The sequence below is a fragment of the Gavia stellata genome, chromosome 15 (genome assembly GCF_030936135.1).
Source record: "Gavia stellata isolate bGavSte3 chromosome 15, bGavSte3.hap2, whole genome shotgun sequence".
Lineage (NCBI taxonomy): Eukaryota > Metazoa > Chordata > Aves > Gaviiformes > Gaviidae > Gavia > Gavia stellata.
The window spans coordinates 1,022,882-1,046,933 of record NC_082608.1 but is presented as its reverse complement, the minus strand read 5'-3'; the positions used below and the strand labels follow the sequence as shown (position 1 = coordinate 1,046,933).

General features: G+C 45.9%; 1 protein-coding gene across 1 annotated transcript; it reads left to right on the top strand.

The window, feature by feature from the left end:
• Positions 1-358: 358 nt before the first annotated feature.
• Positions 359-20,040, top strand: CENPT (centromere protein T). The gene is made up of 13 exons (XM_059825076.1): positions 359-433; positions 1,076-1,199; positions 1,762-1,855; positions 3,204-3,337; positions 4,783-4,816; positions 5,989-6,131; positions 6,598-7,026; positions 11,482-11,658; positions 12,398-12,601; positions 14,373-14,463; positions 16,718-16,882; positions 17,360-17,464; positions 19,654-20,040. Exons 1-13 carry the CDS (start codon positions 359-361, stop codon positions 19,775-19,777), a joined length of 1,899 nt encoding a protein of 632 aa, XP_059681059.1. The 3' UTR covers positions 19,778-20,040.
• Positions 20,041-24,052: the final 4,012 nt, after the last annotated feature.

The following is a 24,052-nucleotide window of genomic DNA, read 5'->3' as shown; positions in this document are numbered from 1 at the left end:
GCCTCCCGGGGGGGGGGACGACACCCCTGGGCGGCCCCGGCGGCGGGGAGAGCGGGCGCGGGGGGCCCCCGCCGAACTACAGATCCCACAAGGCCAACCGCGGCCTCTCGCCGCCCGCCAACGCCGCCCGCCGCGGCCGCACCGGAACTACGCGGACCACAATGCACCGCGGCGGCGGCGCCGCGCCGGAACTACCCGCCCCACACTGCGCTGCGCCCCCGCCCCCCGCCGACTACCGCTCCCAGGGGGCGCCGCGACGCCCCGCCCCCCCGGCGGGCCCCGCCCCCTCCCGTGGGGCGCCGCGCGGCGATCTCGCGAGACTCCGCCGGGCGGGAGGCGGTGGGGCCGTTACGCCGCCATGGCCGACAGTCGCCCGCGGGACCGCCGCGGGGCCAGGCGCAGCGGCCGCTACCCGGCGCGGGCCGCGGCGAAGGTGGCGGATGGGGTGCGGCGGCAGCGCCGCGGGGTGTGCGGGAGGGGAGGGGAGGGCCGCTGTCTGGACCGGCCGTCCCGCGGGGGTCGCCCGGCGCTGTCCGCCCGGGGAGCGGCCGGTTCCTGCTGAGGGTGAGGGAGAAGCGAGGCCCTGGGAGCCGGGACCGGGGGGCAGAGGACGCTGCCTTGCCCTTGTTCGCCTTTAAACGCGGAAAACGGGCCGGACCCCTGAATTTCGTGCTCCCCCGATAGCCGGGTCACCGGCGTAGGCAGGGCCGTTACAGCCTTGCACCGCCTGGGTTGTCTTTTTTCTCTTATTTCCCCTTTTTCCGTTGTTTTTAGGTCAGGGCTGAGAGGGATGAAGGGCCTGAGGCCCTCAGGCTTTTGTCCGCCGCGAGACTTGTGCGTTGACACCCACCTCGATGATACGCCGTTGTGAATTGCCTTCTGCCCAAAAATGAAGCGCCAGCGTTGTTAGAAAGCAAGCGCGTGCCATTTCCTTTTGGGAATTTGGAAAACGTTTCACGTTAGCTAGCTTAGATTTTTATTGGAATACGTTTGATGAATGCGTTTGATGCTAAGATTCATCCTTAATGATGAAAATACGGTTTTTGAATTGTGTGTCTCTGATTTCTCTCTTTAGGCTGTATCCGATTCAGGAAAGAAGAATTCTGGCAGAAGCACCTTGCTGAACCAGAGACCAACCGTGTTCCCTGATCTTGATAATGACACGCCACGGTTTATGCTCAAGAGAATTATCCAGACCCGTAAGTATATTTTTTCAGGAAAACAAAACAGAAGGGCAACATTTCGGTGTAGTCGAGGACAGGAAGTATTCTTTTGTAGCTCGTTACTCTTGCCCTGTTACGTGGAACAGAAATCCAGACCGTTGTACGGCCGATTTACGTAAAAGAGGAGGAATCGCTGCAGTGGCAGCTGGACGGGGTCATGCGATACAGCTCTTTCGCAAAGCTCGGGTCTTGCATTGATGCAAACATATTCTTGAAAATCCTTTTCACTCAATTTTCTTACCCTGGTGAGCAAGCATGAGATCCTAGCGCTGCCTTTAGCTGTGTAAGCTCTAGAGGCATGTGTCGTTGCTCTGCTGCAGTCCGTGGAACCCTCATGCTGCCGTTTGTCACTGTTGCCTTTGTCATTGTACATGCCAGCCTTCGTAGGAGTAGAACCCAACTAGTTTTCACCAGGTCTTTATTTTAACCCGTTAATAAATGTAATTTACAGAATGTATTGTAGATTTGACGCTCTGCTGTACTTTGGCATTCTTACTGGATTGAATTGTGGAAAGGAAATGTTCTGGTTTGTTGGCAGAACCACAAGTTTCACCTCTAGCGGCTCAGATATCTAAACATGAAGAAACAGAAGAAGCTCGATCAGAACTCCCATCTAAGAGGGTTTCCAGCATGTAAGTAATATTTGTGGTTTTTTTACACTACCAGGTACAGCTGCAGTTCCCACGATGGGATTGGGGAGCAGGATTTCTTTACTTCTGTTTCAATGACCAGAATTGCATTCTGTCGGGTGGGATTTTCAGAAATACCTCTCCAGCTTTAAAAATGGCATCGGAATCACTGGGACCGGGGGACTGAGTAGTAAATACTGCAGGTTTGTGCTTAGTTGCCCTTCTTAAATGCAGACTTTTAACATATTTTGCAGTGGAAGTGCTGGATACAGTAAGACTCCTGATGGAGGCTTACTTTTCCTGGTTGCCTGTGACATACTAACAGAAATTCTGGGATCTCTGCAAGGCTACAGGCCGTGTGCGGACAATGCTGAGGTGTAAGGAGTGACTGCTGTGTCTTGTACTCAGAACACAGGCTGCCATAGCTTTTTACGGTGTTACTGCTTCTTGGTTGTCCTTGTTTTGGGCTGCTGGGGGTTACTGCCTTCCTATAGAGCGGTTTGGAGGTGAGGCTTGCCTAAGGCTCAGCTGCTTTTACTCATGTTTAGCTTCCATTAATATTTTAAGTTAATAGGCCTGACTGAATTGGAGAGGCTGAAGTGTGGTTCGTTTCTTTCCACTTTGTTATGAAAGAGAAGAAAACCAGTAGTTGTGGTAGGTCTTAATTTGCTTTAGCCAGTTTTGTCACAACACTTAGGTGTGGTTTTGCTTGCTGCAAAATAGGATAGGCTGTTCTAAATAATGTGATTAATAATGGCTAATTTTTTTTGTATTGACTATAAGCAACCTTAAACAGGTCATCTAAAATACTAGGTAAACTTCTGTCTTTCTGGTTTTTTAATAGAGGAAGAAAAATTGGAGTTTTCTGTAAGTGTGGTAGCTTGGGTTTTTTGTTGTGTGTGGGGTTTTTTTCTGATCCTGATCCAGTGCCCGACTGGGATATTGCACGTCTATTCCATGTGCCAGCTTTGTGATACCTCATGTTGTTTCATGATGATGGCTTTTTCATTTACACTGTAATGATTGACAAACTAATTGCTGCTGTGTGCTGTTAGAAGAGAGCTGTGGAGCTTGTTGGAAGTCCAAGCTTTTATTCCAGTCTGACCTTTCTCAGCCCTGTTGTTTTGAATATACACTCAATTTTTGATTCTCTCACTTCGTGCAGTTTACTTTGATTTAGTAGGAGGGAATGACGCGTTCCTGCATTTGCTGAGCTAATCACCAATTAGTTCCTTACTTCGGCTGCAGCAAGGACAAATAATTTCTATTTATTTTCACTGACGTTACAAGACTTTTCTAAGCTAGCTAAGAAGCTAAAGTCCTTTCTTAAAGGCTTGGTTTGTATTGGTAGGGTGGAAATGCAACTGCCAGACCTTGTTCCTGAGGACATATCTATCACCACATTCCACATGACTAAGAAGAGAAAGAAACTCAGCATTTCTGAATTTGAGAGAGCAGCAGACAAACGGCTTCCTCAGAACCAAGGTAAGGTCACAGTCAAAAATTACCTTGTTCAGCACTGCATTTGCTGTCAATTGATTTTTGTCTGCTGCGGTTTAGTTCTTAGTAATTTCTCAGCTGGGCAGTTGTACGTTTGGAAGCGAGACTGCAGTATCTTGTGCAAAGAGGATAGTGGAGAAGGTAAAAGCCCCTCCTATCAAATTCAAAATAAGCCTTTTTGAGCCAAGTTACAGGCTCTGTCCTGACTGTATGTAACTTCTTGACTATTTTTCCAAGTTGGTGCTCTTTGAGTTTTGAAGTATCTCCAAAGGAAGCAATCTCTGTCTTCCCCTCAATTCCAGAAACTTGAAAATAGAACAAGCTGCATATATTTTGTTGCAATTTTATCAAACAAGTTACAAAGCTCTTGCCTGAGAAAAAAGGATCATGTAGTTTTATAAAAGAAATAAAGTTTTATACTGGAATAAGTCTTCCCTTTAAACATAAATGTGGTAAATATAACTTTCATTTTGGTTGCAGTGTAACAGAGGCAGATAAAACACCTCGCCTTGGTTTACGTGCCCTATTGGCAGTAGCAACTGGAGTAGAATTCAAGGGTGGGATTCAGCTCCAAATGAGACACCTGTACCTCAGCTCTGAATTATAGATGCTCTCTGCCTGTGTGTACACTCGGTAACTGAAGTCCTCTTAAAGTTTAGGGGAGATCTAGTCAGTGGAGTCCAGAGGGTGATTCAGCTCACCCTAAAGTAGACACCTACGTTTGATTAATTGTGTTTGATGATAATGGGAACATAGACACCTGTGTTTGGATATTTTAATCTGGAGCTGAATCCCACCCTGACTCGCCTGTAGTCAAAAAAAATCGACTTGTCTTTCTTTAGCCTGACACCTGATCTGAACATGTTCTGATAGGATGCGGGTGGCTCTGTAAAAGCAGAGGGGGCATGCTCTAGTATTATCTGGTACAAACATGATGATGTCACTGTTCTCCAGATCTGCTTTTGGATTTTTGGGATTTTGTGGGTAGAACAGGTTTGAGTTAGTTTCACCAACAGTCTGTGGAGTAACTATCTGTACTTCTAAAGCCTGCAGATGCTTTAGTGTTTGGGAGGTAAAGGGTTGCTGAAGGGTTGTTGTGACTGAGGCCCCAGCCCATCTTACTATTAACGTGGTAAGATTAACATTATTGAGTGTGAGGGCATGTGCCATATTTAAATTACCTGGTTTATTACCCTTTCAGAAATTGCTTATTAGAATTCTAGCAAGCAGTTCTGCAACACAGACAAGAAATTGTAACGTGAACCTGCCATCTAATTCTGTTCTCACCAAAATGTAACTTTTGAGGATTGTAGCATAACTGGCTCTAGAAGGAGGAAGATCCAGCGGGATGTTCCTGTAGCCTGTTGTATAGAGGGTAATTTCTCAGCTAGCGTAATTTCTCAACTAATGTGTCACGTATTTTCTTCTAGCTCAGTCAACGTTGGACAGCACTACTTTGGCTCGGTGAGTTTAAACTAAAATGTCTTAACTTCTGGCTGTCCTGACTATATTCATCACCTCTGTAGTTGCGAAGAACAGTATAGATACCTGGGTTCATGATTAAAACCTGTGTTAGTAATAACACAATCATCTCCCACTCCGGTGATGGAATTTGAGGGTGTTACACCACATAGCTTGTGATTTTTCAGAAATTGTGGCTGTCCACTGTGTGCCCCGGTTGGTCTGGTTGTATTGCTACTATGGCTCCTCTTTTTGCTTATTAGGATCATTCCTTTTTTCCTTTCATTCTCATGTTTCCAACAATAAATCAGTACACAATATACCTTAGAATATTGTCTCTGCCTGTTAATTGACTCATCACATCAGTTGCATCTATGCAGGCTTTAGTCTGACTTTCCTGGACTTTAAAGGCTTTTTTGCAAGTCAAAAAACTTCTCTTCCTGTGTTGCCCGTATGCTTTGCTAATGATCCTAGCCATGGTTGACAATTTATTTCGCCTTTCTTGCTGCAGCCCTTGCCCGTGGTCCCATGCAAGGTGATTCATAGGGCTGCATTCTGTACCTCCTATCTGTGAATCCTCTGAAGCCCCTTTTTGATTGGGCTGCCTGAAGAGAGGGACAGGAGGTAGCTGAGCATGGCCAGTCTCCTTAGGGTGCAAAACTGAGATACATCTTTTCCCATGCTTTGCATGTTGCCATCTTAGCTCCCATCTCAAAGAAGTTGACAAATGTCTTGGTAGCTGTACTTCGCTGCGCATACTGATACTATAAGCGGTTTCTTAGGCTTGTTCTGAAGTCCTCCTACCACCCCATTGTCATCTAGAGGATATCTTTACTCTCAAACATTTGTTTTCCCTTTTTTTTGTTATTTAAATTTTTTAAAATTCCTGAACCTTTTGTCAGATACATTGTTGCAGGCCCCTCGAGGTAGGAGGCTGTAAACCAGTCTGTTTCCTGATCTCTGTGATACGTATCCTGATATTAGGTGATACCATGAAATTAAACTATTTGTTTAAAGCAGACTGTCATGTAATCTTCAAGGTTTTTTGGGGGAAATTCCTCCTAGCTAAGGGATTTGTCTAATGTCCCACCGTTAGTGGCACCATGTGTGTAATCTGAGGGTAAAAGGGGAGTGTGTAAGTTTGGAAAATTATTTCTTCCCTCCTCTTTTTACAGATCTCTTCGCATGTCTCTTGGTTCCTTGATCCCACCGGACACTGTTGAAAAGAGAGGCTTACTCCGGAGGCCAAAAAATCGCAAAGCTGTTGACATGGAAGCTTTCGAAGGGGGAGTGGAACAGAACATGCTGAAGAGAAAAGGTTTCTTTTGTGTTGTTACTTCTGTTTTGGGAGGGAGGGCCCTATAAAAGGCGATTTTTAGAAGCAGTTGCTGAAGTGTGGTCTGTATTTTACAATTTAAAGGCTACTAGCACATTCACAGAAATCCAGTGTAATTTGGGAGGCAAGAATCGAATGAGGCTCTGCATCTGTAGTTGCTTTGATTCTATGTGCTTAAATATGTGCTCCACCCAGTTTGGTGATTTATACCAGAGGAGTTGTTTGGATTGTGTTCATAACTGTGGGTACTGGGGAGGTGGTTTGGTAGAGAAAGTTAGGGGCACTGAAGTGTGGTGATACAGTTTCAGTGTTTGACGTGTGGAGGATGAATAAAATTTGGTTGAATGACTTAAATTTTCAAGTACGCAAGTCCTGGTAATAAATGTGTGTTCCTATGACCTTGAACAGCTTTTCACATAAAACTTGTTTTAAAACTTTATCTAAACAGCACAGAACTATCTTGTGGACTCACAAACAGCACCTGGGATTCAAAGAGCCACGCTGACGAGTGATGCGGAAATCATGCTGAGTAACACGGAGCTCTTTGTTCAGCCTCAGTTTGATGAACAGAGCCAAAATAAGCTTTCTGCTCTTGAACCACAGCTATCAGATTCAAAAACTTCAGCACAGAGAAGTGAGATTTCTGATGCAGCTCAAGAGGAAGCAAGGCTGGTGGGCCTGGTATCTAGTGTGGGAGCAAATGAAGGAAGGACCCAAAGATACTCTGAGGACTTAATCCATGATCGTGAGCATGTTGACAGAATGACTCGTGTATCTCCAAAACCACCTGCAAACCAGCAAGAAGATAAACAAGATCATTCCCAGCAGAGTAACCCAATGGAGCAGCTTTCTGTTTCAGAAGAGGTGGTGGTTGGCAGTGAGTACTATGGGTTAGGACTTGGGGCTTAGCAGGTGTTATCTGAAATCACAGAATGGTTGAGGTAGGAGGGGACCTCTGGAGGGCATCTTCTCCAACCCCCCTGCTCAGGTGGGGCCACCTAGAGCAGGTTGCCCAGGACCGTGTCCAGGCGGCTTTTACATGTCTCCAAGGATGGGGTCTGCAAACTCTGGGCAACCTGTTCCAGGGCTCAGTAACCCTCACAGTGAAGAAGTGTTTCCTTATGTTCAGACAGAGCCTCCAGTATTCCAGCCTGTGTCTGCTGCCTCTTGTCCTGGCACTGGGCAGCACTTAAAAGAGCCTGTCCCACCTGCTTTGCACCCTCCTTTCAGATACTTGCATATATTGATGAGATCCTCCTGAGCCTTTGCTTCTCCAGGCTGAACAGTCCCAGCTTTTTCAGCCTTTCCTCCTAGGAGAGGTGCTCCAGTCCCTTAATTGTCCTGGTGGCCCTTTGCTGTCTAGTGTGTCCATCTCTCTCGTACTGGTGAGCCCAGAAGTGGACACCGTAAATTGGTCGCAAATATGGTGAGATAAGGAGATAATATGTAGGAATTATAGACAGAGCTCGAAGGACTTTCGGGAGGTTGCTAGTCTAGAGCTTTACCCTGGTAAAGTCATTTATATGTCACAGCTAACCACCTCGCTGTCTCCAGGGCCTTAAAAACCCCTTGGACAGAGGTAGTCACCTCCCTGGTCATTCTCTACCAATGCTTTGCAAGTCCTATCACTTGCCAGTTTTTCCCTGGTGTCTGGTATCCCTCTTCTGCGTTCATTTCCCTGGAAATACCTCGTCCTGGCTGTGTAAATGGGAGCATGATTTACTCATATTGCATAGACCAGGCGGTAGGGCATGGTTGTAACCCTAAAATTTTCTGCTTAGTCACCCTGGGGCAGCTAGCCAGGACAGGATCTGCTGTAGTAAATAGCTTCGTGCAGTTCTTCCATTAAAACTCCCTATGCTTTCCATATCCACCATTTAGGTTTTTTAATGATCCTTTGTTGAAAGGGCCGCAGAAATGGTATTTAAAGAATGGCTGGTGTATTCAGTACTGCTCAAGCCAGGAGAGGAGTTCTTGCCATGGAAAGCTTAGAAATTAATTAATGCCTGGCATCCTGGTGGACTCTTGCACCATACTCTGCTTCTGGAGGGCTGTCTGTGGCAAGCTTGGTGGGAAAAGTTGTTCTGAAAAGACAAGGGAAGAGATCAACAGAGAAGAAGGTTAGTCGCTCTGAAGAGTCCAGTGGTAGGCACTTCTAGGACAAATGGGTAGATAGCGTGGAGAAAAGTGTGGAGGACATGGAGTAGGGGACTGGATCAAATGAGAGGAAGAGGAGGGGGAGTGAGAACGTATCTTGAAGATGCTGGAGTTTGTAAGGCATTAATGTCAAAAGTTGATGCTTACTTAGTTCTGCTGTTTTACCAAAGGTGGCTGATGTCAATGTGGCTCCTCAGCATGAACTGAAAAATAGTTGCAGGGATTTTACCAATTGGTTCCTAAGATAGGATGCAAGCTCCCTAAACTGTTTCAAGTAAAGGAGGAGCATTTTCTTGTGTGTATTCCTCTCTCTGGTTGGTTGGTTTTTTACTTACCAGGAAAGCTAAAAGAAAGTTTAAAAAGGTACTGGGGGCACATTAATGCTTTTGATTTCTAGCTGTTAATAGATGGAGCTCTTCTTTGCCATCCAGAAGTTCAAGTAAAAGTTTGGGATCCCCAGTCACTCTAAAGCCTAAGAAATCTTTCAGAACGTCTTTGAGAGAAGTTGTGTCCCATATAATTGAAGACCTAGATGTAAGTGATACAGAAGAAGAGATGGCTCATAAAGTGAACGAAGTGGAACAGGAAGAGATTTTCAGAGAGGGTAAGAAGCGCTTTCAGTGTTGCAAGGGAATGGAGTGCTTTAATTTGATTAAAACCAAGAGTTTTTCAGGTGACTTGCAGGGTAAGATAAACTTCATTGTGCAGTAGATGCTGGAGAGAATTTAATTCAAGTCATATCAGAGACACTGGGAACACTTCCAGACACGCTTTCTTTTTCCAGTACTAACCAGCATCTTTTTCTCTTAAGACAAGGGCTTGAAGGTTGCCCTCCCTTAAGTAATAAAGATTGTCACTGATAGGTTGGGCCTTAACACCTCCTTGTTCCTGCAAGAGAGCAAGTCATGCGAGTTGCCTGCTTTCACGAGCACATTCTCGTTTTTTTCCGAAATCCTTTTGCCTTCGCATAAGACAGTAAAAACTCTGCACAGATGCTGAGGTTGGCAGGTGTTACCCAGTCGTTACATAAAGCTTTGGGTATGTGTAGACACCGATTCCTGTGTTTTGTTGAATTTTGTTTGCCAGACTCCAGTTTAGGATCCTTTTTAAGTCCTTCCCATCATTCCTTTGACAGTGTCTGGAGATGAGAAGACCACTGCCATGCAGGTTTAGCTTTCCCTAGGTTTAATTACACGTCCGATGTTTCATGCGAATTACCTTATGGCAGTATGGAAACTGAAGAATCTATAGCACCAAGAGTTTTGCTATTAGAATTTTAAACTGAATCCTTGCAGTGCCCATAAGTAATTGCTTGCACATATCAAAACATATCAGCAAAATTAGTTATATTGCCTTTTTATCAGGGCAATACAGCCTTTTGTTTTAAACAGTTCTTCTAGAGTATTTCATTGAGGTAGTAGATATTCTGCACCTCTAAATTTACAGTTGCGTAAGGTTGGCACCCTGTAATCTTTCTTGATTCTCTTGTCCTGTTGTATTTTTACTCGGGTGTGCCTGTGGAGCGTGAAGTTTAAATGGGATGTGACTCTTGAGATTGATGAAGGTCCCCTCTGAATTGTTACGGTTCAGTGAACACCAGCTCAAAGCTTGGGGGGTGGTCAGGAAAGCAAATAAGATGTAAAAATTATGAAGAAAGGAAGAGATGACAAAACGTCACTGTGCCACTACAGAAATGATTGTCATGCTCACCTTTTGAATACCGCGTGCAGTTCTAACCTCTCCATCTCTAAATAGATTTCACAGAACTAGAGAAGGTGCAGAGAAAAACAGTTTTACCACTAACGATAATCAAATACATGGAGCAGTTTCTGTACATTGAATGACTAAAGATAAAGACTGCTCAGCCTGGAAGAAAGACAATGGGAGTGAAATATAAGAAGTTTAGAAAGAAAAGCCTTGAGCAGCACGGAGGATTCAGCAAACAAATTGAAACAAACAGCTCCCTGCTCTGTCAGTGCAGAAACTAGAGAGGAGCAACTGGCACTAACAGCTGGCAGGTTATACCAAACGGCAGGAGGTATTGCTACTAGCAGCAGGTGAAGAAATCAGTAAAAATTAAGACTTGAATGTGTCAATAGCATCTGGTACTCCACTGTTAAAATACTGTATCCCAGCAGGGATTCAGTAGTGTACGAGACTGGTGCCTGTCTGCCTTAGGCAGTCTTAATGTAGAGTTGAACTTTTGTCTTCTTCCCCACAAAGCTAGTTAATATTTCACTTAACTTTAGGCAAGATTTTGCCCTGCGTTGGTGTAGGGAGCCCGATGTTGTGGTTAGCAAGATTGGTATTACTGATTTTTGCACCACCTTTTGCCAAATTTTCTTGTCCCCTTCACTGGGGCTTGGGCCTCCCCCAAGACCTTGACACTTGTACTTTTGAGTGTGAAAACTCCCGGTCACTGGAGAGGATGGTAAAAATCCACTTCTACAGCTTCTGGTTCTGGGCTCAGCCAAGATTCCCGAACCCTTCAGCAAGTGGCAGTACTGTGAGAGTTCCCAGTAAGATTTCTCCGAATAATGACCTGTGTGGGTTTCTGAGCTACATTGTAACAGACGTGTGGACTATAGATTTCGTATGTAGGGAAAAGGAGTACTTAAGTACTTTAAAAACTTCAGCTACTGAAGTACTGAAAAGACATGCAACTCATGTGCCCATTTATTTCTCCTCGTCCTGCCTGCTAGAGGATTGTCGGGGACAGTTAAAACCACTGCTCAGCGCTCTCCTCTTTGTAGCGCAATGTAGCTCTTCCAAAATCGTTTATTCAGAAAAACCGAGGAAGTGGGGAGGAGAATCTGAGCACAAACTCTGTCCTTTGTTAGACGTAAAGGAAAACAAATTGGTCTTCCACACAATCACAAAAGTGAGAATAGACGTAGAGGTGGCAGATCTCAAGGAGCTCTGCTTACTGAGAAGGAAAATTTCCTTCATTGGGATCTGACGTGGCACCCTAATTAGAGCAAACACAGGAAAAATTGTGCGTCTTTCAGCTGTAAACTTTTGGAAGGGGACTGCATCTGCTTCCCTTACTTATAGCTTACGGCTATTGCTGAGTTACTTATCACGAGTAAATTTTAGCGGTTGTTAAACTGTATGCTGGTGGTTGATTGGGGGTTTTTTTTGTAGGTAAGATTGATGACAGAATTTCCTATTTTAGCTGCAGACCATCATGCAAATGCTGGATATTCGGAACATTTGGAGAAGAAACTGACCAAAAATGCAGAATCGCAGAGAACTACGGCACAGGATGCCAGAGTCGAAACAGAATTGGCCCCTTCAGAAGCAGGTGGAATAGCAGAAGGCAGTGTTGACCACCAAGGCTTTCCCGAAGCTGGTGAGGACAACCTCTAATACCGAAGACTATCTCTAATGCCAGAGACCTCTCAAGCTGCACTATTGGCATCACTGCCGGGAGAGAGACTTGTTAACTCTCTTTGCATTCTGGAATCTGGGCTAAATACTGGGAAAATACCAAACTAATTTTGGCATTTTAAGCTGAAAGACTGCATTCTGCTCAAATGGAAACCAAAATTGCATTGGCAATAGTGTTTAGAAATATATAATTGCAGAAGGCATCTTTCATTAAAATGTACTAGTGGAAATTCCAGAATCAGGCAGAGATTGATAAAATTTGGAGACCTTCTGAGTGTGTTGGCAAATCAGGACCTCCCAAGTTACTTTTCCTGAATTGCAGGGTCTTCTGTGTTCAACATGCTGCACTAAGGCTTTGGTAAGACTTCTTTTGAGATAAAAGTTCTTACTAAAGGATATTAATTTAAAAGGAGCTCAGATAAAAATTTCACTCAAGTCTCATGGGCTTCTCTACATTACCAAGGGCTATTTTTTCATATGACCTCTGCACACCTAGATATAGCCGAGGGAAAAATTGAGGATTCATCAGTGCTTTAGCTTATCTAGCTTAGTGTATTGACACCCTAATCCTTGAAGATAGGAATCTAATATGTGGCAGCGTTGTCAGGAGTGGAAAGTTGGGTTTCATTCTTACGAGTGCTCTGAAATTTTGGCTATGATACTTGTTTCAGTGATGTATTTTTCCTGCTTTGGAAATCTAGAACGTGAGATTGCCAAAGGTGTTGGAGCTGGAAGCCTGGGCAGGCATTCTGATGCTTTTTCCTCCTCTGAAAAATCTGGGATGAAGCCATTGCAGGAAGCTGTTGAACAAGCAGGTGAACTAGAGGACCAGGCTATCACGGTAGAATTGGATGGTCTGGAAGAAGAGCCTGCTGAGGATGAAGCTGAAAACCCTGAGAGTGAAGGTAAGAAAACTGTTGTAGAAGAAGGCAGTTGGAGAGATTTTTTTTTTTTTCACTGTTACCTCCTGATAGATTGAGGAACAACATAGTTTAATAATGTGATTAACTGTTTAGTCCATCGGATAGTCCAAGGGAAGCTGTTGGCTGCTGTTCCTAGGGCCAGATTGTTACTGGCTCTCCAGGTGCTTCAGGGACCTAGATCATCTTGTACTTTTTGAGGTGAAGGTAATTGAAGTGCACAATAGACAAAACTGAGCGCAGAGTGGTTTTATACGGTGACATAGGGTTATCTTCCATTTTATTCTTTCTTCCCTCCTGACTCCTAACTTCATGCTGACTTTTTAATGTCTTAGCATTGAATTGCTGTTTCCACAGCCATTTACGGGACTCCAGACTTGAAACCTACTTTAGAACCCCATATTTTGTACGTGTAGTTACAGATTTCCTTTCCAGTTAACCAAAAGAGTAGGCTGGCTTTCCAGAAAGCTGAGAGGAAGTGTCTCTTTCTAAACAGTTCTTCAGACACTGCATCAGTCTGCTCTGTTGCCCCAAGAGTGCTTATGCCTTTTGGAAGAACCTATACATCAGACTGAGTTTTCTTCAATCAAGGCCACGTTTGAGAATACCCAGAGTGTGTTTTAGTGGTGTCTTTTGAGACTGGTCTTAAAGTCTTTTGAAGTACAATACACCCTGAAATGAAAAACTGAACTAAGGATATCGTAAAAGAATCCCGTTGCTAGGATTTGAGATGTTGTGGGGAAATACAGCTGTAATGAGAATATCAATGCCTGTATGTATTTGTGCAGTGTGGAAGGCACAAAGACAACAGTTGAACCGGTACACTTTTGCCACAAGGAAAGCTGTAAGTGTTCTTAGGGTGTCTACAATAGTGTGTCAATATGCTTATCTTTAACACAGCTGTATGAAGAGACGGAAAGTTCTTGATGAAAAGATCTCTGCTGACAGGGTGGAATAGTAAGAGTAGCATCTTACAGGTCTTGGACAAGGAGAGGAAGGAAAGTGGGAAGGTGAACGAACAATGCACTCTTGTCATAAAACTTACCTTGGAAACCTCAGCATAATTAGTCTCTTCCCCTGCATCCTGCTCCCTGTCCCTCCAGTGCACAGAAATATTTCTTCAGAAGAAGCTAATGCAAGGAACCACGGTAGTTCACCCAGCCCTGCTTTCTCTGAGAGACTCCTGACCTTGGAGGTTGTGGAGTTTAACTCTCAGTAGTACTTGAGGCCTCTAGTAGTTGGGCTTGTCTTCTCTAATGGGGCAGGTGTCCTAGCTCTTTAGTAGGGTTGCAAAGTTGACACCATTACCAGATATCCTAGATTCTTGGGCTGCACTCAGCTCGCAAGGGAAACGGGCAGGCAAGAAGCCCTCCATGACCATTCCCCTTCTAGACAGGAAGCTGCTCAGTATTTCAATTCTGTTAACATTATTTTCTTCCCCGCTCTCACTTGTTAAGAAGTGAAGAAGTTCAAGAGTGAAGTTAGAGGATGCAGATTAGGCTTGGGGGAAACTGATATGGGTAGTTCACAGTAAAGAAGAGGAGAGGTGCTGACTATAACCTGAGCCTTAGCTGGAGGGATCAGCAGTCGCGCTGGTTCAGGGTGCCGGGTAGCCACAGCCTGAGCGCAGGCAGTGTGGCACCAGACCAGATGTGTGGAAAGCTGGCTGGGCTTCTGCCTGCTGCTGCAGCACTGCTTGTTGCAGGAACTCCGAAAATAGAGTTTGGTTCCTCAAATACTTTTTTTTTTTCCCTAGAGGTTTCCATGAAGACACCCACGTTTGTCCGCGCTGCAGCCTACAAGCCACTGCTGTTAACTCCACGTCCTGTGAAACCTGCTGCTCCCAAGTAAGTATAAGCCACCTTCAGCGGTGGCCTGGTAGAGGTGTATCTGGGGGGTGCAAGTACCGGGGGAGAGAGCCGAGCCCAGCTCTGTCGGTTGTTTTGTGCTTTATCAGCTGTAGCAGGGAGTAAGGAGTCCTGAAGCCTTCGGTTCATTGACTGCTTTAGCAGTTGAATAAAGAGTTCTATCAAGTGAATGTCAGTACTCTCCCAGAGCGGGTCTGATGCCTCAAGTCTTTCCAATGAATGTTCTTGTAATATTTTCCTGTGCTGAAGGCCAAAACCTTTTCTTAGGAGTTTTTCAACTGGTAAGCTACCCTGCAGCCATAGATTCCAGTATGGGATGCAGAGGCCCTGGCAGAAGAGGGGGAATTACAGATTATGTTACACTGATCACATGAAATGACATATTTGTATTGACTTTAGAAGCCTAAAGCTGTATACAGTTGCCATGTGCTGAGTATAAAATGAAGCTCGCCTAGAGGTAGAAAGCAAACCTGTCCTCTGCATTACTCCAAATTAATTAATGTTTGTCACCCTCTTAACTAGGAATCTGGTGAAGCCATGTGCTTCATCAGAACCACTAACAGTGGGTCCCAGGGAACAGAAGGAATTTTCTAGCCCATGACTCTAGATTTTTTGTTTATTGAAGCAATAAACAATAAAAGCAAACTCTTGTGCTCTTTACTGCTGTGAACAGAGGTGAATGATGCTTACAGAAGGTGGTGGATGATTACTGTAATCATCAATAGTAAAATATATTTATAAAATAGAAAAAGGAGTTGTCGATACTCTGCTGAAGTGGAACTGAATGAAGGCAAATTTGCTTTGGGGTTTTGCACTGGGACGTGCTCTTTTTATATTTTTATATATATAATATATAGGGAATGTCTGAATACTAATTTCTCTGTAGAGAGTGCTAGTCTTCGTTGGCAAAAGTAGTCCATGTATTTGGATGCACGTTCTTCATAGGAATTTCTGGACATTAATAAACTAACAGATTTTCAGGTTTTCAAGCTGTGCTGAGATAACAGATGATCCTAATTACAGGTTCAGAGTCTAGACTACAGGAAGCTTTTGCACAAAAAAATGGACGGTTTGTTTGCACTTTATGTAATGCAGCCTGACCCTGAGTTGGCCTGCTTGCTTCCTGAGATAGCAATGCTGAGGTTAAAAGCCTGAGGAGTACTCTAGGTCATGTAGTGGAGCAATAACCATGTGAGAGCCACGGTTAAGACATTCTGCTATAAAATAATCTCTTTATACTGGTACAATTCTACTGTGATCAACTATACCAGATTAGGGCCACAGAATGTTTCATTTAGAAACACCAAAGTCTCATACAGTCACTAAACTTCAATTTTTGCCCTGATCCTGTGAACTGAACATTCATACACAATCATTCACAAATGGGTAAAGTGAGGCGCAGAAACAGTAACCAAGGTGACTTAAATAATGACTGGGTTTTTTTGTCTCGCTGCTATGTGTATTTCATCTCTGGGGCTGATCTCTTCTACCTGCCCCCGAGGTTCTGACAAAAAAACATGCAGGTGGGCTGGAGAGAGAATCAAATGATACATGCACTGCCTCTGGGGGGTTTGCATGCGTTAGCCTGAGATTCCACGTCTTTTCTGTGGTTTTCCACTTGTCTACTGAGTGAATCCAGGGATTTCACTTCCCTTTTTCATGTTACAATTTTTCCTTTTTAGAATGGAAAACAGTTGTAATTTTTGGGACATAACAGTCTTGTTTAAGAAAAGGAAAAACCAACCTGCCAAAGAAACTGACCAACTGAACAAAAAACCCCCAAACCCACAAAACACCTCACTAAACAAAATGTTGGTAATGGTGTAAAAGTATACCCTGCAGCCGAGACTCTCCTGTCTGCGGGTGACCTGCAGATGCCTCAAACTTTGTGTGCTCCTGGAGACTGAAAGCTAAAGGCATGCAGCGAAAACTGCGTTTCTGTGTTGGAGAGAACTGTAGTTTGCTGACTGTTTGTTATGCTGGCGTGCTGATCTCGGGGAAACTTGAGCCTGGATTGCTTCTCCCAAGGTCGTAACACCACGTGAACTGTTTGCAAACTGTGCTGCGTGGGCATGAGGGTTTTGAAGAATCGGGAGGGAGAAAGAATTAAGAGCTCGAGGTTTTTCTTACCCCTTTAAATTCAGCATGAGGTTTGCCCAAATTCAGCCTGGTGTTCTCTGCCTCTCCCCCGTGTCTGTTCATTTGATGTGTGAATTTTCCATTTCCCACAAAGGTCTCCCCTGCAGCCGCTGCAGGCTAAGCCAGTTCCAAAGCGCTCGGGAGCGCCACGGAGGAAAACGTGTGAGCCTGAAATAGCAAGTAGTTTGATAAAGAAGATATTTAGCCATTACGTGAAAATGCCAGTGGCCAGAGATGCATTCAAAATTATTGAAAAATGGTAAGCAACAGCAAACTGCTCTTCCTCCCACTCTTTGCAGTCTTTTTTTTTCTGTCTTTTCTCTCCTGAAATAACAAACCTATAAGGAGTGCTCCTGGCAAGCTGACAGCCCCCCCATTCATCTGGGGAGAGTCACGGGAGGTCTTATTAAAACAAGGACAGAAATGCGTCAGGTGCTTTTGGCTGCTGTGAGGGTATCCGTGACTACCGCTGCCTTGCAAGATCTTCTGGGTCTTGTCCCATCTAGCACAAATTGCACCATCCACAGCCTGCTCTAGCTACAGCACGCTGATATTGTTAGCACTCCCCATGAGCGGAGCAGCTCTGGAGCGTTTCTTCTCCCGCAGTTTTCCCTGGCAGGCTGTGAGCTACACAGCGAGCAGCTCTAGCGCAACTTGCCCTGCAGAAGTGGGCGAGTAGTTGGTGTTCACACACTCCACAGCCTGATTTTTATTTCTCTCCTCAATCCTCCTTCAGCTCCGAGAGGTACTTCAGGCAGCTAAGCAGCGATCTGGAAGCTTACAGCAACCATGCAGGGAGGAAGACAGTGGAGATGGCTGACCTGGAAGTCCTCATGAGAAGGTAAAGGGAGGGTTATTATTAACCTGTAGTAGTGTTCGGTGGTGCTTCGACAGCCTGGTAAGACTGTCCCTGCCAGGGCGTGCACTAGCAGTGAGTATTTCCACAGTAAGCGTGGTGTCTTGTGAATTACTCTGCATGACGGCACTTGGCCATCTGTCCCATGAGGGTGTTCGTGGACGTGGGGTTTTGTACTCCACAGTGAAGGTGGTGGAGGAGCAAGAGGAAGTAGTGAGGGGTTGGGAGTGCAGGAGTTGTCCGAGGAGCGCGTAGCAAGAGGAGGGGGACGTGTGCAAGGGTGAAGCAGTTATGGCTGGGAAACGAGTGGTGATGGTAGAAAAAGCAGAGTAACGGTAAGTGCGAGGCTGGGCTGCACCATTTGCATCCCTGAGCGATCTCTTTGCTAAAAGCGCTTGCATCTGAAATAGCATGAGCGTTTTTGCATGCCCTGCTATCTGTTTTGATGACTTACTCTTTCAAACAAAATCATAGAATTGGTTAGGTTGGAAAAGACCATAGATCATAGAATCACTTACGTTGGAAGGACCAGTCCTTCATAGAACTGTTTAGGTTGGAAAAGACCTTTAAGATCATCAAGTCCAACCATAAGTCTAACCCTGCCAAGTCCACCACTAAACCATGTCCCGCAGTGCCACATCCACACGTTCCTTGAACACCTCCAGGGATGGTGACTCCACCACCTCCCTGGGCTGCCTCTTCCAGTGTTTCACCACTCCCTCCGTAAAGACATTTTTCCTAATATCCAGCCTAAACCTCCCCTGGCACAACTTGAGGCCATTTCCTCTTGTCCTGTCACTCTTCACTTGGGAGAAGAGTCCAGCACCCACCTCCCCACAACCTTCAGGTAGTTCCTGCTTCTGCAAAAGCTAATACTTTGGGTTCAGACTGACAGTTCCTCTCCAGAGGAGGAAAAGGAGCCTCTGGCCTGGCAGGCCAGGGCTGGCCTCTCCTAACAACGGTGTCCCCCTTTGTGCTGCCACTTCGAGACCCCGGAGAGGGGCAGGCTGGCCGACAGCCTGGATGAACTGTTCTCAGAGCCTCGCCACTGCTGCTCTTTCTTGTGGGCTCCCTCAGCTGCCCCATCTCACGACTGAACTTACTTTGTCCTGTGACCAAAACACAAGGGATTTGTTCTTGGCTTGGGAGCCCTCTGTAAAACTCTGAAACAAATTCATTGCTCATTTAAAGTCAATACTCCAGGTTGTTATTCCTTGTCTCTACTGGAAGAGTTTCAGATGCGATGCTAAAGTCATCTGAGAGATTTTGCGGGCACATCTGATTAAAGGCGTTGGCTTTGCATGAGCCTGTGTAGATGGAGCTGGTGCTGCTGCTTAAAAAGAATAATCTCTTGCTCTCCTGGTCTGGAGATTGTCATTTTCCCACCTGACGGTGCGTGCTGAAAGGAGTATGAAGAGGCTGAGAGGTGCGATGGCTTAGTTGGCCAGGTTTGAGGATTCTGTGCTCTTGTTGTTTTACCTTTTTCTAGATGTCTTTATGCCTTTCCGCTGCCTCATAAAGGGATCAGGAATTGTTGCTGGTTCACGAATAAGAACAGTATTTCTGCTCCTTCCACAAGGAAAGCATGAATAAATGCTGGGGTTTTTTCTTTCTACAAGACTAGGAGATGCTGATTTTTTTTCAGGCTAATCAGCTAAATGGTGTACTAGAAAACTACATGGCCTACACAGTTGAAAATGCCAACCACCTCTGAATTGTGAATCTAAAAAAATCTGCTGGGTAACAAGCTATTTGCTTCTGTTACATCATTCTGTGCATATCTTTAAATGGTAAAATTTATCCCATGGCAGGCGGATTGTGAATTAAAAAGCAACGAGCTTCTACTTCAGCATAGATCAGTATGCTGACTGTCAGTGCGAAAAACACAGACCTCTGGGAAGGTGTCTGCAGGAACCCTCCTGATCTGCTTTCGCGTGTAGGCGAGCCTGGTGCCTGCGCCGTACGCAGGACCTAGTGCATCACCTGGGAAAGCTGCCTGCAGATAGAAGTCTGTAACTTCCCTATCACAAGCAGCCACAGTGTTTCAGATATTAAATGCAAAAACATCACTGCAAGAATTTACTGCAAGAATAAAAAATTTACTCTGATGTTGAGTGGAAGCGCTTTTCACTAACAACTTCGTTTCTTCTCTGTTCTCCTCTTCCTGAACAAAGACAAGGGCTGGTGACAGACAAGATGCCGTTGCACGTGCTGATAGAGCGTTACCTCCCTCTGGAGTACAGGAAGCTCCTGATTCCGGTTGCCGTGAGTGGAAATAAAGTGATCCCCTGCAAATGAGCGTGTCCGTGCGGCAGCGGGGGGTGGCCTGCTCGCGGAGGCTGGCTCCAGGTTGGTCGCGTAACTGTTCTCTGTGACCGTTTCACACCGGTAACCGGTGGGACAACAGACAGGCGACATTCTCGTGAACTGATGCGGATTGTGGCTGTCACGCCAGCCTGCCGGATCTCACCAACTGTTACTACAAGTAATTTGACTATCCCAAATTTTTTATGTTACCTTTGAATACTTGTACAGCGCTGATAAATAAAATACTGTATGTATTCTGCGTGATACAAATGCTGCGTATTCCAGTGAGCTGAAAGGCTACTGCACTGCGTTGTTCCAAATGTTCCTAGTAGACACTTAGCTGTATTGATGCTCTCCATACTAAATAGTTGTTTGCTCGAAGGAGAAAAGTTACGTACTGCCTTCCAAAAAGAAGCAGATCCGTGTTGAGCTGTGTATTTTTGTAGAGCAGGGGCTTTCAAACTTGGGGTCTTGTCCCACTTTGCAAGTCTAGCCTGCTGTGTCAAGAGTGGATCATATCCGTCTGTGACCACAGTTGTTCACTGATACAAATTGAAATGGGAAAATAGACTTTGTACTTACTTTATATGTAACTAAACCTCACGGGGAATTAGCAAGCAATAATTTAAGACCATTTGAGAGATGAAATTTTCTGGTGCACACGTGGTGGGTAGCCTGGGGAGATTGATTAAGATGGAGTTCATTGTGTGTGTTGGGTTTACGTGACAAGGTTTTGGTAGTGCAGGAGTGGCCTTTGGCCCCCGTGTCGGACAGAGCCAGCTCTAGCCGGCTCCAAAATAGACCCACCTCTGGCCAAAGCTGAGCCCATCAGCGACGCTGGTGACACCTCTGTGATAATGTGTTTAAGAAAGGGTAAAAACGCCGCGCAGCGGCTGTGGGAGGGAGGATTAAGGAGACAAATATGAGAGAAACAACCCTGCCGACACTGAGGGGAGTGAAGAAGGCGGCGCTGGAGCAGAGACTCCCCTGCAGCCCACGGAGAAGACCATGGGGAAGCAGATATTCCCCTCTGCAGCCCGTGGAGGACCCCACACCACGGCAGGTGGACGTGCCCTGCGGGAAGGTGCAGCCCGTGGAGAGGAGCCCGCGCAGGAGCAGGTTTGTTGGCAGGGGCCTGTGGGGGACCCACGCTGGAGCAGTTCTGGAAGGAGTGTATCCCGTGGGAAGGACCCCACACCAGAGCAGGGGAAGAGTGTGAGGAAGGAGCAGCAGAGACAAAATTGTGAACTGACTGGAACCATTCATTCCGCATCCCCTCTGCGCTGCTCGGTGGGGAGGAGATCATTGAGCCTGGGAAGGAGGAGGTGTGAGGGGAAGATCTTTTTAGTTTTGCCTTTGTTTCTCACTATCCTAATCTATTTTTAATTGGCAAGAAATTAATCTTCCCCAAGTCAAGTCTGTTTTGACGGTGCCGGTAATTGGTGAGCAATCTCCTTGTCTTTATCTTGACCCATGAGCTTTTTCAGCTTATTTCCTCCTCCGTCCTGTTGAGGCGGGCGAGTGAGAGAGCGGCTGGCAGCCAGCTATGGTCAAACCACCCCACTGCGGGTGGTGTAACCGAACATCTGAAGGCTGACCTGCCCCAGCTGTTTTCTGCCAGCCCTGGTGCTGTCCCCTAACTGTCTAGGTACAGAAATGCATCTGGAAGGTCACCGCTCCCGCCTGGCAGTGTCACCAAGGAGGCAGGCAGTGCCAGAAGCTGCTCTCTGAAGCAGGATTTAGCTCCGTGAGCCGCAGTTTGCTCTGAGTCACGGTAGCGGTGTGTGCTGGCGTCCCACGTCATGATCCAAAGCTGCACGATCCAAGCAGCGACTCTGTAAGTAACAAGTGTGAATAAATCCTCTGTGTATTTGATGCACCCACATGGTTTCTGCTGCTCCGCTCCCGGCGTGAACCGCGGTGCCGCTCAGCCTTCCGCCTGAGGTTTCACACGGGCGGGTGCTGCGCAGAGGCGCTGCTCCGCACCGTGTTCCCTCGTGTTCCTCAGGTAGGGAGGCAACGAAAGCACAATTCTTGTGTATGATTTTATTGCTTACAGTGAACCTAAACCCCGCCAGGAACGAGGTCAGCCACAGCAGAGGATTTCAGGGGCAAAGGACTGTGAATTTGTAAAACAGTTCACAAGCTGGGAAAGAATGATGCCTGTCACACACACCCATTTTGGAGGGATTGATATCAAACTTTCTTTCACGTGCTTTTCTTCAGTGTCTTTCCAGGGAGTCAGTCTGACACGCTAGTGTGGTTTCCTTTTATTTAGCTAGTCTAATTCCCAAAGTAAGACACTGTGCTTATTTAATTTTTAAGAAAAATTAATAGATTTCATTTTTTTCCCCCTAATTCTTAGCATCTCTGTCTTGAACTTGAAAACCTTGAGCCTTTAAATCGATTAATCTGACTTAGAGTCTTTAAACTGATTGATAAATTGATGTCTGTGAAGAAGGGATGGCTCAAGGCTGCTGCTTTTGCAGTGTCAAACAGGACAGTGCGGGGCTGAGCACGATCAGCACCTCCGGTCGGGGTAAGTCAACACTCAGCGCAAACATCATCTCACCGGTGGCTCCTGAGGTGGGACAGTCTGCGCAGGCTCTGATTGCACCGGGGCAGCCGGTCTGATGCTCCCAGAGGGTGCCTGCCACGCTCTGGTTGTTTCTCCCTTTCTTAAGCCTGTCCTAAATCCCACTGCGAGTACGGATCCTTGTCTCTGGATCAAGCTGTGCGCGCAGTGCAGTTTCCTAAAGCTACAGCCGAATGGCGCAGCTAATGAGGACTCCTGGAAATCCGACCCAGCTCTTGGCAGCACTGCTTGCAAGTTAAACAGGTTTTGCACAACACTAAAGGAAACGATGACCAATACAGTTAAAATCTCTTTGGCAGGCAATACCAATACAAAGGTCAGTCATTTTTCAAGTGTGTTTTTTTTTTTTTTTAAAAAACATAATTCCATTAATACAACAAAAGGGATTTTTTTGCAATATTCAAAAGGAAACAGCTTTGTTTTAACAAACATACTGCAAAACTTCTACTTTTTAAAATGGATATTCTGCCATTAGGACATTTGGTTTCTAGCTAGACGATGCATCTCCCTTTTCAATCCTTTTATTGTTCCTTCCCCAGTATTTTGCAGTTTGTACTGAAGGTGCTCAGCACTGAATTCAGTATTGAAGGCAGAAATCTCAGGGGCTTCGTACCTCTGGGTGGTGCTTACTGCGTCACGCAGGCTGTGCTGCCTCTCCGGTTTACAAATGGCACCAGTTTTGCAAGATCCTTTCCTTTGCTAGGAATGCACCTTCTGATTTCAGCTTTCCTCTTTCTACTTTTCCAACTATGTTAGGAGAAAAAAAACTGGTTTTGCTTCTCGGGTTTGCTCCGCTTACTCGGCAATTTAGGCATAACTACAGCAGAGCTGCTTTCCTACGGGGTTTTTGTTTCAAGAACCCTTATTCCCCTCCCTGGACAGGGCTATGTCCTGGAGAGAGAGGACACTAATGAGTAGGAAAGATTAACTGATGCCAGTGGTTGGAAAGGCACTAACCAGAATGCATGTGGTGTCTTCCATGAACCAAGGGACAGATTTCAGTGTTTCTGTGCTTGGATTACTTTTCCAGCTCAGAGTTTGGTTAAACCTACTCGTGGGGCAGCATTTGAATTTCTTTCAAAGTGACTTCATACTGGACAACAGCAGCTACACCGAAAGTCTCCTTGGGGACAGACGTGATAGGAAACCTGGCGTGCGCCGAACTTACCTTTCACCTGCGCCCTGACTCTGCCGATGGCACCTTATTTTGCAAATGTAGCTTTGAGACCCTCCCTCTTTGAGCCGCGGAACCGTAAGGCCAAAGGGCTAAAGCAGCCGCGTGCCAGCCTGGAGTTCGAGGTGGCTTCTCAGGTACAAGTACTGACTGTTGGAGCATCCACGTTTTGTCGCCGAGCAGAGAGCCCAACGCCCTGCGGTGCCCCAGTGCCGTGGGGGTGTGAAGCCTCTGTCTGGGGATCAGGCAACCTCCCGCTGCAAGTCTCGCTGAGCTGCAGTGACGCTGCAAAGGCTGCAAGTTGTATCGGAGCGCTTTGCTGCTTAAGCTGAAAGTGCTTCTGACGGTTCAAGCCAGCCTAGCCTCCCTACCGTTAGCTGCTACGTGTATCTCTGTGTGCATGGGAAGAAGTATTTAGTGCAGTAATTCTGACTCTCCACTTGGTATCCGAACCTGGAGATCAAACAGTCCATTTATTCTTAATACTGGAAGTCTC

What these genes read in the sequence shown, in the direction of transcription:
- CENPT (XM_059825076.1), top strand. Translation starts at nt 359, where the DNA reads ATGGCCGACAGTCGCCCGCGGGACCGCCGCGGGGCCAGGCGCAGCGGC. An exon ending in CGGCGCGGGCCGCGGCGAAG is followed by an intron (nt 434 to 1,075) that starts GTGGCGGATGGG and finishes TTCTCTCTTTAG; the next exon opens with GCTGTATCCGATTCAGGAAA. An exon ending in GACAGCACTACTTTGGCTCG is followed by an intron (nt 4,817 to 5,988) that starts GTGAGTTTAAAC and finishes CTCTTTTTACAG; the next exon opens with ATCTCTTCGCATGTCTCTTG.